The sequence below is a fragment of the Parasteatoda tepidariorum genome, chromosome 1, assembly GCF_982258835.1.
Source record: "Parasteatoda tepidariorum strain Cologne lab strain chromosome 1, Ptep-v5.0, whole genome shotgun sequence".
Lineage (NCBI taxonomy): Eukaryota > Metazoa > Arthropoda > Arachnida > Araneae > Theridiidae > Parasteatoda > Parasteatoda tepidariorum.
The window spans coordinates 104,986,866-105,001,264 of NC_141755.1; the positions used below are offsets into that span (position 1 = coordinate 104,986,866).

At 28.5% G+C, this 14,399-nt stretch overlaps 1 protein-coding gene across 3 annotated transcripts in view; it reads right to left on the reverse strand.

The window, feature by feature from the left end:
- LOC107447176 (methylmalonyl-CoA mutase, mitochondrial) overlaps window positions 1-14,399 on the reverse strand; it is a 58,788-nt gene that overhangs the window by 28,668 nt on the left and 15,721 nt on the right. For 2 of the 3 annotated variants that reach the window (XR_015428700.1, XM_087150101.1), the window contains exons 2-8: window positions 13,493-13,583; window positions 12,100-12,225; window positions 8,465-8,596; window positions 8,008-8,298; window positions 5,526-5,660; window positions 4,503-4,620; window positions 211-290 (exon numbers count right to left, since the gene is read on the reverse strand). Coding sequence is in view for 2 of the 3 variants with exons in the window: in XM_087150101.1 (XP_087006227.1) it covers window positions 211-290; window positions 4,503-4,620; window positions 5,526-5,660; window positions 8,008-8,298; window positions 8,465-8,596; window positions 12,100-12,225; window positions 13,493-13,543 (933 nt within the window). In the remaining variant the exon portion in view is untranslated. Of the gene's footprint in view, window positions 1-210; window positions 291-4,502; window positions 4,621-5,525; window positions 5,661-8,007; window positions 8,299-8,464; window positions 8,597-12,099; window positions 12,226-13,473; window positions 13,589-14,399 lie in introns of those variants that run through there. The other variant, XM_043054851.3, reaches the window with a different exon arrangement.

Genomic DNA, 14,399 nt, shown 5'->3' on the forward strand with positions numbered 1-14,399 from the left:
TAAAATAAGACAAATTTAGTTTTAGCTGCTTTTAGCACTTTACCACTTTGATTTATTATTTTCAATGTTATTTTCTTATTTTGCCTTTTTCTAAATTTGCTTAAATTAGTGTCATTATTAGACAAAAGTTTTCTTCCCTGCAAAAATAGTTCATAATTATATTATAACTATGTTTATACAGTTATAAAAGTAAAAGAATATTTAACATACCATATAAAAATTCATGCCTATGCCCCAAAAGAAAGAAAGACGAGGAGCAAATTCATCAATAGTTAAGCCAGCTTTCAATCCTGCAATGAAATTATGTATTCAAATGATGCATTCAAGTATTATGTATTTAACTGCTTTGAACAAGGGTAAAAATCTTCCATTTATTCAAAGGAAGACAATGTTTTCAAATAAAAATGGTTCTTAAACAACAAACATCCCCATTAACACAATGTTATTTGGCACAAAATCAAAAGACATATATCCGTAAAATTCAGTATAACGAATTTATATTTTTTTATTTTTTTATTATTTGCAATCTCTTTAAGTTACTTAATGTTATTAGCTCAGGAAAAATACGTTATAAGTTTAACTCATCATAAGAAAAAGAGACTACACTCTATATCAGGGGTTTCCAACTTACATGAGGCCGGGGGCTACAACTGAAAACCCAAATCAAATGGCGGGCCGCAACTTTATCAAAATTATATGTAGGACTCCTTTATGTTTGAAGGAACATTAAATATTACTGTCGGATTTTTACCAAGTTGTACAAACAAAAGTAAATATTAAATAAATAATAAATATTCGGGCTACAATAACTTTAATGTGCACCTATGTATTAAACTATTAATGTGCAACAGATATCAAATTGTTAAGATATAAAACTTTAAAAAAATTGGTATTAAAACTTGCATAGTACCACACAAAATGTTCAATAAGAAAATTGAGGTTTGTCTTCTGCAACCAAAAGAGAATAGATATTTACATTTGAAATTTACAAATGTGTGTGTTAATATTTTCGTCCAAAATGAGTCGTTTCAAAAAGTTAAATCAGAGAATTTCTTCGAGAAAATTTCTGACACACAAATACAAAAAAATGAAATAAAAAAGAGCAACATACACGATTATTTTTGTATTTGAATAAATACTTTCTTGAATGCAAAACCCGAGAAAAAAAAATTTTTTGCACCGTTGGTATGTTAAATTTCACAGAAACGAAGAAATTAGGTTTCTATTAACTAGAAAAGTATTTTAAACCCAAATAGATTTTTTAAGAAAATTGTCCGCAAAAAAATTACAGCTAATATATTTTAGTTCGCAGGCCACAAAAAAGGCTTCGCGGGACGGATGCGGCCCCCGAGCCGCCAGTTGGAAACCCCTGGTCCATATGAATGTTATAAAAATAATTTTTTTAGAGGGCGATTTCAGTCCTTTATTGAGTTTTCAGGGGCTTAATTTAAAAGAGGCGTGAACTTCAAAGGAAAATTATAAATTACAATCATTTTTTTAACACAGATAATTTCATAAATAACATATTATCTATATACAGTATGCCTATAGAATTATTGATTGAATATTTTATCTAACGGATTATTATACAATATTTTTTACACTATATGCTTGTTAATACTGGCTGCATGCTAGTTAAAAAAATATCAATAAAATATTTCACATTAAAATTTTTATGAACTTTTTTTTGTTTTCACAATTTTGCAGCATGCTTAAAATTCATGTCAAAAACAATATTGTTGGTGTGAAAAAAAAGGGGATGGGGATTCTTCCAAATAATCTGGAATAGTCCCCTAAATGCTTATCCCCTAGTAAAGCTCATTTCTAAAAAAAATAAATTTATATTTAATTTGGGTTGAAAAACCTCTTTCCTGAGCAGTTGCAGTTTTACGTTTTGCCTGTTTATTGTAGAAATAATTTAGTAAGACCATTTTTTCTTCTGATTTTTCAGACTGATTCTTTTATCAAAGTTATGTTTCAATGATTTCTTACCATCTGCTTGCTGAACAGTTAAAAACTTGAGCCCCATATTTACTTAAAAATAAAGGTAAAAATTTTTTTTTACTTACTGAAAATTTAGCTTAGAAGATTAACTAAGAAATTTTCACACAGTAATTTAAAATTTTTTTTAAAGTTCTTCAGAATTGAATAAAATGCAGGAGAGGAACAATGGAAAATACGATGAGTAACATTTATATTTCTACTTGTTTTGAAAATACGCCTGATTTTTAACAAAAAGAATTTTAAAAAACTTTTAAACCACTTTAAAATAATTTTCTTGTCTCATGTCTGTTATGACCTAAAAATATAACTACTATAATTCACTTAAATTACTCTTATAAACTCCCAAACAATTAATAAATAAATTAATTTTTATTAATTTATTTTTTCATGAAGAAAATAAAGATGCCTTTACATAAATTTAAAAAAAATAGTAATTACATTAGAAACAATTTGAATGCATGTATATTAATTATTTAAGAAAAAATAAAATCTTAAAATGGGACACTTGGTGCTTAATGGGTTAAGCCAGAAGTCAAAACATTCTATACTTCTTAAATCACCTTTGTGTACACATAAATAAATAATTTAAGACCTAAACTTATAAAAAAAAAGTACCGTAATTTCGCGGAGAAACGGCGCATCATCATACACACCGCGCCGAATTTTACTATACTAATGCAGGTATTGATTAAAGACATACTCTAAATACGCATATATATATATATATATATATATATATATATATATATATATATATATATATATTTTAAATAGTTAAATAAAAACCAATAAAAGAATATTGAATACACAAAACAATAGAAACAATCCTAGTATATAAAATAGATTTCAATAACTTACAATTTCAATAACTAAATAAAATTAAGCATTTTCTAATTTTAATGTGAAGTAACCATTAAAATATAAATAAAGTAATTAATATATCAAAAGGCATTAAAATAAGTATGAAAATTGTTAAAAATAAAATGATCTTACTTCTAAATTAACAATCCAAAATCCTGTTTTAGAAATAAACGATAATTCAAAAAAATTTTGTTCGAAGAAAAACTAAAGAATAATTTATTTAGATATCACCCATCACTACATATTCATATCACTGCACTTAAAAATTTCTCAAAACTCTCTGTATCAGAGCAAATTAGGTTTACTAGTTCATTGTTTATTTCTGGTTCATCTCTGTCACTCACACTTTCAGCCTCACTTTCGGTTTCATTTTGTTCCGGGATGATTTCCACTTTTTGAAGCCATTTATCACAGTTTCTTTTTCTCTTTTAATTATTGACAGCTTAAACGCAGCGGTATAATTTTTCCTCTTAAAGGGAGGCATTTAAAATGGATAACTTAAATACAAGTTATGTCAAAACAAAACGAAACAAAAATATTAACGGAAGAAAAATATTAATAAAACAAAAACGCATCAGAATTGAAAATAAAACGATAAAAAAATAATAATAATGAGCTGAGGAAGATGATCGAAATCAGACAGAAATAAGAGCAATGAAAAAAAAACAAGAAAAAAACAATACTCCCAAGCATTTAAAACAAGTTTCTATATTTAGAATTTCCTCCCCCTATTTTCGCTTCTCAAATCAGGTTTCTTTTTTTTACTGACTCGGCATAGGACGGTCTTTCTTTTATCCCTGTCTAAAATTCTCACACACTGCTTTTTCCCCTCTTCACAGACCCTCAGTTGAAAGTTTGAAATTCTTCTTGAACATTTTAATTGTAAGATTATTCAAAGTTATCCCAAGCTCATCAGCACCCTTTATTCATCAAGCATTCACATGTTTTTAACAACCAGCTAAAGAAAAAAGGTGCTTCCAGGTGTGCTGACCATTCTTTGGACTAACATTAAGCATGATAACAGGTGGAAAGAATGATGATGAAATTTCTAGTGGGGTTTCTAAAAAGAAAAATTTTAAAGAAGAAAAAAAAAGTCATACCATATAGGCCGCCCCGTTACTGTTTGTCTAAGATAGGTACTCTGCCAGACATTCGCCTGGAGCTGTGGCGATGACTATGGTAACGAGGTATGATTATTTCAAGTAGGGGTGCGGGGTCCCTCTTTAGGACTGGTTTCGGCGAGAGAAAAGGAGACCTCTTAATCGAAGCTACCCTCCCTAAAATGCCCTCTTCTTGTTTCCATAGCACCAGACAGCCGCAGACTTAGTGGCAGTCAGAGTACCTATCTTAGACGAACAATAGATACGCCTTTCTACTAAATTTTCAAGTTTTAAATCAATAACGCAGCAGCCTATCTCCACGAAATTATGGTACAAACTTAAAAACAGACTAGTTCATAGAACAATATATCAATGTGCTTATAGGTAAAAGACCGAGATAAATTTAAAGAAAAGCAACAGAATAACTAATATCTTACAAAATTCATTTACACAGAAAATTCTTAATAATTTAAATGCAAACTAGTCTCAATGATCAATCTATTACGGAAAGATAAAAACAAGAGATTAACAATATACCTGTCCTACAATATTCAAGACCATCAGCAATGGTAAATGCAAGTTCAAGAGTGGCAGTGGCACCAGCTTCTTGGATATGGTATCCGGATATGGAGATAGAGTTAAATTTTGGCATATTCTAAAAAACAAGAGAGTAAATTTTTTTACGTTTTATAGTCCTAAGGTTTCACCCAATTACCATCTATTTTGCTTATATTACAACTGAAATGCATAAATCAGTTATTCTACATATCTAAGTAATAGGCAGGTTAACTAGGGTGATCTGATAAGTGCCATAATTGTTTCAAATCTCATATTACCTAGGTAAATGGAAAATCACCTAAATGATTTCCACTTTTACTCACTAAACACTTGTTCATCTATATATTACCAATAAGGTGCATATTAAAGTAAAAATAAATTTTGAGCTTAAACAGTAGCAACCTTTTTATAGGCTTAAATTAATAATGAGTAACTTATTTTTTGATATCTAAAAATTTGAGTTAATATAATCAACAAATTACTAGATAAAATTAGTTGATAAAATTAACAAATTAGTTGATAAAATCAATCATCAACCAATTATAAGAAATCATACACAGAATAAATATATGTATCATTTTGAATAAACTTTTTGAAGAAATGGAAACTGTTAATCTGTACATTAACGTAGGTAAAATGCAGAAAACATTTGATTCCGCACTTTAGAAAGCAGATTAGCTAGATCATGGGTTTATTAACAGTTTTTGAGCTTTATTGGTAACATATAAATACAATAAAACCACATGTTTATTTTTATTATTTAATCAGTAACTTAAAGAATTTTAAAGTTACTTTATAACATAACATAATTTAATAATTTCTAAGTTTTTTTATTTATTTATTTTGCATTTATACTGGCTTCAAACAATAGAGTCTGCTTTCAGTTGAATGATAAGTTACTATGATAAACGTCGGTTACACAAATAAAATTAAACTACACTTTTAAATAACAAAATAGAATTATTTTCTTTTCAACAAAGTTAAATTGATAAGTAAACTTACTTTTGATATATACTCAAATATGTTTCCAATGATGTGCATAGAATGATCAGGTGGATAGATATAAGTATTTCTCACCATGAATTCTTTAAGGATATCATTTTGTATAGTACCAGAAAGTTGAGCTTTTTTAACACCCTAAAATATACAGCACATACTATAAATTACCTGAGCAAATGTATTTTTATAAAAAAAAAGGTTTAATGTTAGCTGTTAAATGCTAAATTCAGAAAGGATTACTCAAACAACTTGACAGTTGATAAATGCATTACTAAAGGGTGGCTAAAGACAATAAAATAAAATGAGTGAGAAAAAATATTGAGTTTTTTTTAATTTTAAAGAGTTCCTAAATCTAACTTTATTTAGTTAGATTCAGGAACTCTTAAAAAACGCTAGATAGAAAATTAGCATAACCTTCTCTTACTGGTAAAAAGAGAAAATTTACAAAAGTTTCAAAACTTTAGATGTAATTCTACTCCTTAGATTGTGAGTAATACTTTTTCATTTGCTTTTCAATAAACTTTTATCACTAGGAGATATTTTTTTAATTAATACTTTTTAATTCTATAGATTTAGATAGTTTTGTTTTCATATTCAGTTTTAAAAGGCAAACATATTAGTCGAATATACAATTCAAATCAGACTAAATAAATTACACTTTCAATAAGACTTTTCTATAAAAAAAAGTTTAATGTTAGCTGTTAAATGCTAAATTAAGAAAGGATTACTCAAACAACTTGACAGTTGATAAATGCATTACTAAAGGGTGACTAAAGACAATAAAATAAAATGAGTGAGAAAAAATATTGAGTTTTTTTTAATTTTAAAGAGTTCCTAAATCTAACTTTATTTAGTTAGATTCAGGAACTCTTAAAAAACGCTAGATAGAAAATAAGCATAACTTTCTCTTACTGGTAAAAAGAGAAAATTTACAAAAGTTTCAAAACTTTAGATGTAATTCTACTCCTTAGATTGTGAGTAATACTTTTTCATTTGTTTTTCAATAAACTTTTATCACTAGGAGATATTTTATTTAATTAATATTTTTGAATGCTATAGATTTAAATAGTTTTGTTTTCATATTCAGTTTTAAAAGGCAAACATATTAGTCGAATATACAATTCAAATCACACTAAATAAATTACACTTTCAATAAGACTTTTCTATAAATCACCTTTTATTTATTCAAATAGTTCAAATATATAATAAAAATTATGGACAGTTAGCAGGATCTTTTTAATTTAATTTCTTTGATAGTTATATAAAAGAAAAGAAAAAAAAAGAAAGAAAAAAAAGATAAATGGCTTAGAAATAATTTCAATTATGTGTTTATATGACATTATAAAGATCATAACTTCAATTATTTTGCTGAAAAATAATAATAAAAACAAATATAAAAATCTTAATATTACAGTAGAAAAATCTCTACACTGAAAATCATAAAATGTGAGGCTTTGTGATACATAGAATTTGCTGTTTTATAGATCATTTCACCCATCATTAAACTTATCTACTTTTTAAAATAATTTTTAAATACAAACACTTTAAAACGGAAAATCACTTGGGAATTTTTTGTTCACACAAGAAAATTATAACTATCGAATGCATTAAAACCAAATATAATCAAATTTATCAATTTTAGTATGTTTTATAGATTGTAGCCTCTTAAGAAAATGGTTTTTCTCGCAGCTTGTGAACAGTTAATAGTTCTTCCTTTGTTATAGAAATGTCTTAATCATGATTTATTGAACTGTTTACATCTGCAAAGTTAATGAAGTTAGGGAGAATAGTTGTTTACAAAATTGTGTTATATTTATCTCATACAATACATGGGTGCCACTCTAAAAAAATTTCGAGATTGAATTTATTTTTTGACCAATTAACAAGGTCTAGAGCTGTTTACCAGAACTTTCCAAAATTTATAGCTCACTTGCTCCAAAATGTACCTTTGCATGATGAAGGCTCATATATCATAATCATTTTCTCATATATTATTATCAACTAGGAATTTATTATTTTATCAAAATTATTACTTATTTTTTTATTTACAGTAAACAAGATAAAAATAAGTCCAACCTTGTACCAATCACTGAATAACGAACTACTATTTTTGTTGAGAATCTATTCATCTCTGCTTATTTTTCAGTTCATCATTATTTTAATTTATCCTATCTCTATAAATTTAAAAAAAAAAACTTTATATAACTTTGGAAAGCATTTGAAAACGTTGGAGAAAAATTAAAACTCAAGCAAATTTAGATACAACAGTAATACAAATTTCACTTAAACAAGCAGGTGCTAAATTTTCAGGAAATTTAATTTAAAAAACAAATGGGAAAGAGATATTAATTCACTGATTTTTTCTCAAGACTGATTTCAGTCCCCAGGACTGAAGAGTGACATCCATGTACTATAATTGTGTACATTAAGAAACTGCATTATTAAAAGAAACATGACATTCAAATTAACATATGATGTGTCTCACTTGCTCTTCTCCAGCTACTATGAACATGGCTAAAACGGGAATAACAGCTCCGTTCATCGTCATAGAGACTGAAATCTTATCCAAAGGGATGCCTTCAAACAAAGCTTTCATGTCCTCCACAGAGTCGACAGCAACACCGGCCATCCCCACATCTCCAAGAACTCTCTCGTTGTCCGAATCATATCCACAATGAGTTGCTAAATCAAATGCAACTGAGAGTCCTTGCTGTCCCATTTTAATGTTTTCTTTGTAGAATGCATTACTTTCTTCCACAGTACTGAATCCAGCATACTGAAAATATTCATTTACTATTTTAACTAGCAATAATCAAATTATTATTTTCCAACATTGTAAATTTAATATAGCAAAGTAAATTTTTTTATTTATTTAACTGATAAAGTATGGAAATTTTTTTAAAATTTAAATGAAGTGAATCATTGTAAAGATAAGTGAATACCTGTCGTATAGTCCAAGGTCTTTGAGAGTACATGGTGGGATAGGGGCCACGTGTATATGGAAAGGAGCCAGGTAATTCATCTGGAATATTTTTACTATCTTCTTTAGAATATAATGGCTTCACTAATACTCCCTGTAAAATATATATAGAATTCATAATAAAATGATAATTCTTGCTATTCTGAATGCCAAATCTTTCAACAAAAAACCAGCACCTCTTAAGTACTTTTTAAACACTCAAAAATATTTTTAAGCACTATATACATTAACAAGATGCAAAATTTTCAGACTTTACATGATCATGACAAAACAACCAGATTCCTTTTTCGATTATTTAGCAATTATAAAATGATCAAGAGATTTTTTCGGTTCAATATCAGAGAGTGGAAAATGAAGCCTGAAATTGAAAATATCTTGTGAAATGCAGCAAAGTTGCACATGAGAGAGCAAGAATCTCATCGAACCCAGCTCAGTAGATGCACATGCGGATTTGCAAGTATTTCATCAAACATGTAAAACGATTAGTGCTTTCATACGCTACCGATCTACGGTACGCCAAAATGGAATGCGGTTGAATGAATTATGAAAACGTTGAATATAACAATGTGAAAAGCACGCTTCTGCATAATACATGGTGAAAGTAGACAAGGTAAAGAAAAAAACCTCTTTTTTGAAAATGGTTAAACAAGCACTTTATAAAAACACCCAATGAAAAAAAGCCCCTTAAAGGATTTTTAAAAAACGAAAATCGCAAATAAGCGCTTCTTAAAAACACTACGCAACGTGAAATATACAGTCAAACTTGTTCATAACAAGCCTTGATTTAATGAAGGCAGAAGGAATAGTAAACAGATGGCCACTTCACCCTCCCATGATGAATGTTCAAGCTCCCATATTCCCTATTTTTCTACCAGACTAGATAGATGGAGAAACTACCATGAATGCAAATAATAAATATTACATTACAGACAAATATTATATGATTTGTGCAGTGTGAGACAATTTTAACTCTCCCAAATACAACCTTACATAACCATATGCTAAATATGTAAAGCAAACAAAACAACTCACAAGACTTATTTGAAGAAATTCCACTGAATGTGGATACGCTGAAAAACTAGTTTTACAAAACTACTGATTTCAATTCGAGATAACTTTCTGTTCTAGGTAATGAATATATATATATATATATATATATATATATATATATATATATATATATATATATATATATATATATATATATATATATATATATATATCAGGTTGACTGATAAAAACAATAACAGGCTTCCTAAAACCAAAAGAAATTTAGAAAAATTCTAATGTATCCCTCCGCTTGTGTTATGTTTTCGAGGCGATGTGTGAACAGGCTTAATATTCTACAGGGGTCTGTCCAGACACTTTGCGAAAGGTCCGTTTTTATAAAATTGTGAAAAAATTACTCGTAATTTGTGAATGTAAAATAAACGTTACATTAAATTCTTTCAACCAGGGTCCTGCTTTTGTGTATTTGTGCAAATAGGGTCCTGTTATTGCAAAAAACTTTTTCAAGGAGTTTTTAAATTGTAAAGAGATACTAGATTATGCTCACCACTGTAAAATCATAATAAAAAAAATTTATTTTACAAAATAAACAGCAATTGCTGCTACTAAATTAGAGAGGCAACATACGAATATTTGGTATTTAGCCTATACTGCTGAAGGCAAAATATTCATTTCGGGCAAATAAAGAAAGAAGCATCTGCTGAAGACAAAACTTAGTTTGTTTACATTGGGGTTTATTTGATTAACAAAACAATAATGAAGACAAACAAATTTGTGAAGGGTCCGATAAAAAGATTAATTATTTTTTGAAAGGTCCGTTTTTAAGTTCAAATATTTTGTGAAGGGTCCGTTTTTATGAAAAGATATTTTGTGAAGGGTGCGTTAACAGAACCAAATTTCTTCTTAATAGACCCCTGTTCTAGGAAGTTTTATTATAGTAAATTTGCGATTAAGTTTAACCATAATTTTACCATTCATAAGAGTTTTTAGACTGTAGTTTGCAAATTCTAACTCATTGTGAGCCTTAAACAAATTTTAAAAAATTAATATAAAAACATAAATAAAGTGTAAGGTTTGCCATGTTTTGATTTTTATCTCTTATTTGGCTATATTTGTTTGAAATATCATAGTTTGATATTTTTGGGTTTGCATCAGAGCATGTGTGCTTAGTCTTCTGAATTCATTTGCTGTTTGCTTTGTTTACATTTAAATAGGAAGAATGTGTTATTTTATAAATACTATTACAGTAGAGAACCATTTATCTGGTATCCAGATAACCGGGAAACCAGAAAACCGGGAAAAATTTTGATCGGTTTTCCCGCCATTTTAAACTAGAACAATTATGAAAAAAAGTGGAAATGAACTCATCCTTGAAGTTGAGTAGAGGAAAATGTAAGGAAGGGGAGAATTTTTTTCCCCGTTTACGCAGAGGAGCGTCATTTCCTCTGTGACCTTGAGGGCAGGAAAGGGAGGAATGTTTTATTTTCTCCTTTAGGCCGTCAATCAAGCTCAAGGGTGCGGCATGCTGATTTCGTTTTCTGTTTAATTTACGAGGGGGTGGGGAAAATGCATTGCATGCATATTAGTGAACAGAAGATGAAAGAGAAAAATATATTGATTAATAAAAATAAAATCTTTTTCTTCTGAATAAATTCAAGTGTGGTATCATTTGCAAGTTTTTATTGATGTGGAATCACATCTGCTGTAATTAAATATCATGTTTTTATCAACAACAAAAAAATAAATAAATAAATAAAAGGAGAATTGTTTATTAATTTAAACATAGGATTATTTTATGAAGCAGATTACAGTTTTGTTTTTCTGATTCCACTACGTTTGATTTTTTTTTCTTTTCACGATAAATTTCGCACTCAATAAATTAATTCTTTTTATTCATAAATTTTATCATTAGGTTTTTTTAAAAAATTCCGTTGATCTTGCTTTATTCCGGGTTTCAATATTTATGCTAGTGCCTTTTTTAGCTATCGTTTCGGTTCATTAATTTTCAAGTGTTTTAATAAGTTTTCCTTTTATTTTATCGTTTCCCCCGTATAATTAGGTATGAAATATATTGCGTTATTTAACCATTGGTTTTGTTTATATTAGTTAATTCAGGAATTGTAATTACGTTTAAAAAATAAATACGAGAAATTGGTATTTTTTAATCTTGTTTTTCTTGTCTAAACTTGCAAATTTTTTTATTCCTTTAAATTTTATTTTTCTACCATTTTTTTTTTCTTTTTAAAGTTAGGAGTATCTTTCTTTTTTCTCTTACTTTATACATTACACTTTTTCCTTGTAATTCGGGTTCGATAAAACATTGATTAACGACACTTTTTGGTCGATCCAGAAAACCGGGAAATTCAGACATCCGGGATAGCTATGGTCCCGAGCCTCCCGGATAATTGGTTCTCTACTGTAGTATAATAATATTGTTTGACGCATTTTTTCAAGTTTAGGCAGAAAAATCAATCGGAAGTAGTAACCTGCAAGTCTTAAGATGAATTTTAACCCTTAGCCTCATCTGCACTGAGCTTCACACTGTCAACCATCCATATCAGAAATTTTTACTTAAAATTTTTTTCTTACCTCAGCAGTGTGCCAGCCCAACACTTCTAAAGGATCCTTGCCTTTTAATACCTTCCTAGCAGCAGCAACCCAGGCTTCAGGCATGTGAGGATTAGTAGCATACTTTAATGTCTGAGGCTTTAGTAACTAAAATTAACAAAGTAACTGTATGTCATTTTAAATCTAAAAAAATTACATTCATAAATTTTTCAATGTAAATTTTCTTAAGAGTAGATAATTTATTTGCTACGCTTTCATATCATCTTTTATTTTCAAATAAGTTTTCAAAATACCTTAATTTTGAAGGAAAAATTTCTTTTAAAAACTTACACTCAGTATTTAATCTTAAGGAGAGATTTCCGTATCGTAATCTGCAGCAGAATAATAGCCAAGTCTTTGCAATTATTAGCCTATGGCCTGCGAGAAACTAAAAAAAGCATAACAGAAAAGGACCAACTCGAAAGATATAACTCATAGCCAACATCCAGAAAAACATCTACATGTTTTTCTTTTTTTTTTTTTAAATTTGTAAATTTAAAATCCATTTGGCACATTAGATCACGGAGCGGTAATATCCACAATCACAATTTCTTCCTTATGCAATTTTGATTTTAGAGGTTTCAAAGTGTAGATTAATTTCCTCTAATTACTAATTATATTATGAGGACTCCAGTGTGTGAAAAGAGCAAGGATGACGATTCTAAAACTTAACATAAATTTATTGAAACGTAACAAGTTTTGTGCGCCTGCTCGCTGACGGGATACTCTCTGGAATGAGTATAGAAATCCTGAAAATTTCTCAAGAAGAGGCACAATTTGGCTGAAGAGGCACAATTTGGGGGTTTGATCTAAAAATAGATTTTCTAGAAGGGAACTGCTACATGATCAATGACGCTAAAATTAGCACTTTCTCTATATACTTTGGAAAAGGTAGACTATCTATTAACTATATTTCCCTTACGTTACAGAAATATCTACGTTCAATTAAAGTTTTAAGTATAAGGTGTTCTTGTAGCAAATATAATTATGCTCAAACCGGCATTTAGAATAATATAACCTTAAAGCAAAACGACCAGATGATCAGCACGTCTTTTCTGGAGTGGCGGCGTACGCGTTAAAATGAATATATGTTTTCTTCGAAGATTTGTTTTCTATGAAAGAGCAAAAATCTCAGTATTTATTTAATTTAAATAATGGTTAAATTATACATATCTTCAAAAACTTTCATGATTTACTTATTTAACACTCTCTCTTTCTAATATTGAATTTTTACTTTGGGGGGAATGGATTTTGATAATGGTAAAATAAAATAATTTCAATCCTATTATGCAGTCCAGAATTACGCATTGGTTTCTAATCAAATAAAATCAACAAATTTTGTCATTGTATAGTTACTTCTGCATTATGAATATACCTGCTGAGTAATTCCACTAAAAACTTTTTTAGAAACCTTTAACTTGTACATCGTTTATTATTGTTTTATCATATCTAAATTATATTTCATTCCGGGTAGTGTATAGCGTGAGGATGCCTGTGAATCCTCAGGAAACAGGATGATCCCTCAAGGCATGTTTTCAAGCATGCGCAGTATACTAATCATAATGAGTAACGCCTCCTCCCTGTCCTTCCTAGTCAGATGACTACGCGATAGAAAATGGCGAGAAATGGCATTTCAAAAATGCCATTAGATATTTTCCAAATATATATTTGACTACTTCAAATTTATCCAAAACTAATCAAGGATTACATAAAGGGTATGTGACTATACTTTATTCAAAATATTTATTATCTGCCTTTTCACTAGAAATTTATACCTCCTTAAGAGTTGAATGATCATTTCTTTAAAATATTTGACTAACGAAAATCTTTATTTGATGTCAAAATGTGCAATGACTGGTGGATTACCAGAGGAAACCCGAATAGAGAATGATTTTTAAATTTAAATATGTTTATGCAATCCTTTGTAATAGTATTTAACGAGCATTTAATAATATATAGAGAAAAGGCAGCAATAAATATATAGAATAAAATATATTTACTACTCATAATACTGTGTTTCCTTTTGTTTACTCATTGACTCAATAGAATATTCATAAGATTGCCATAAATGACATAAGAAAAATAAATAAAAAAACATTTCATCAAAGCAATATATTATTTAAGCAATAATGAACTTCTACTCACTGTTATAAAAAAATACTTTATTTTCTTATAAAAAACATTAAATTTTCAGAGTTTATTTCTTATTCCCAAAAATTCGTTTGAAATTAAATATTTATATATAAAAATATAGGGTTTTTTTTTCATTAATTTTACTTCAT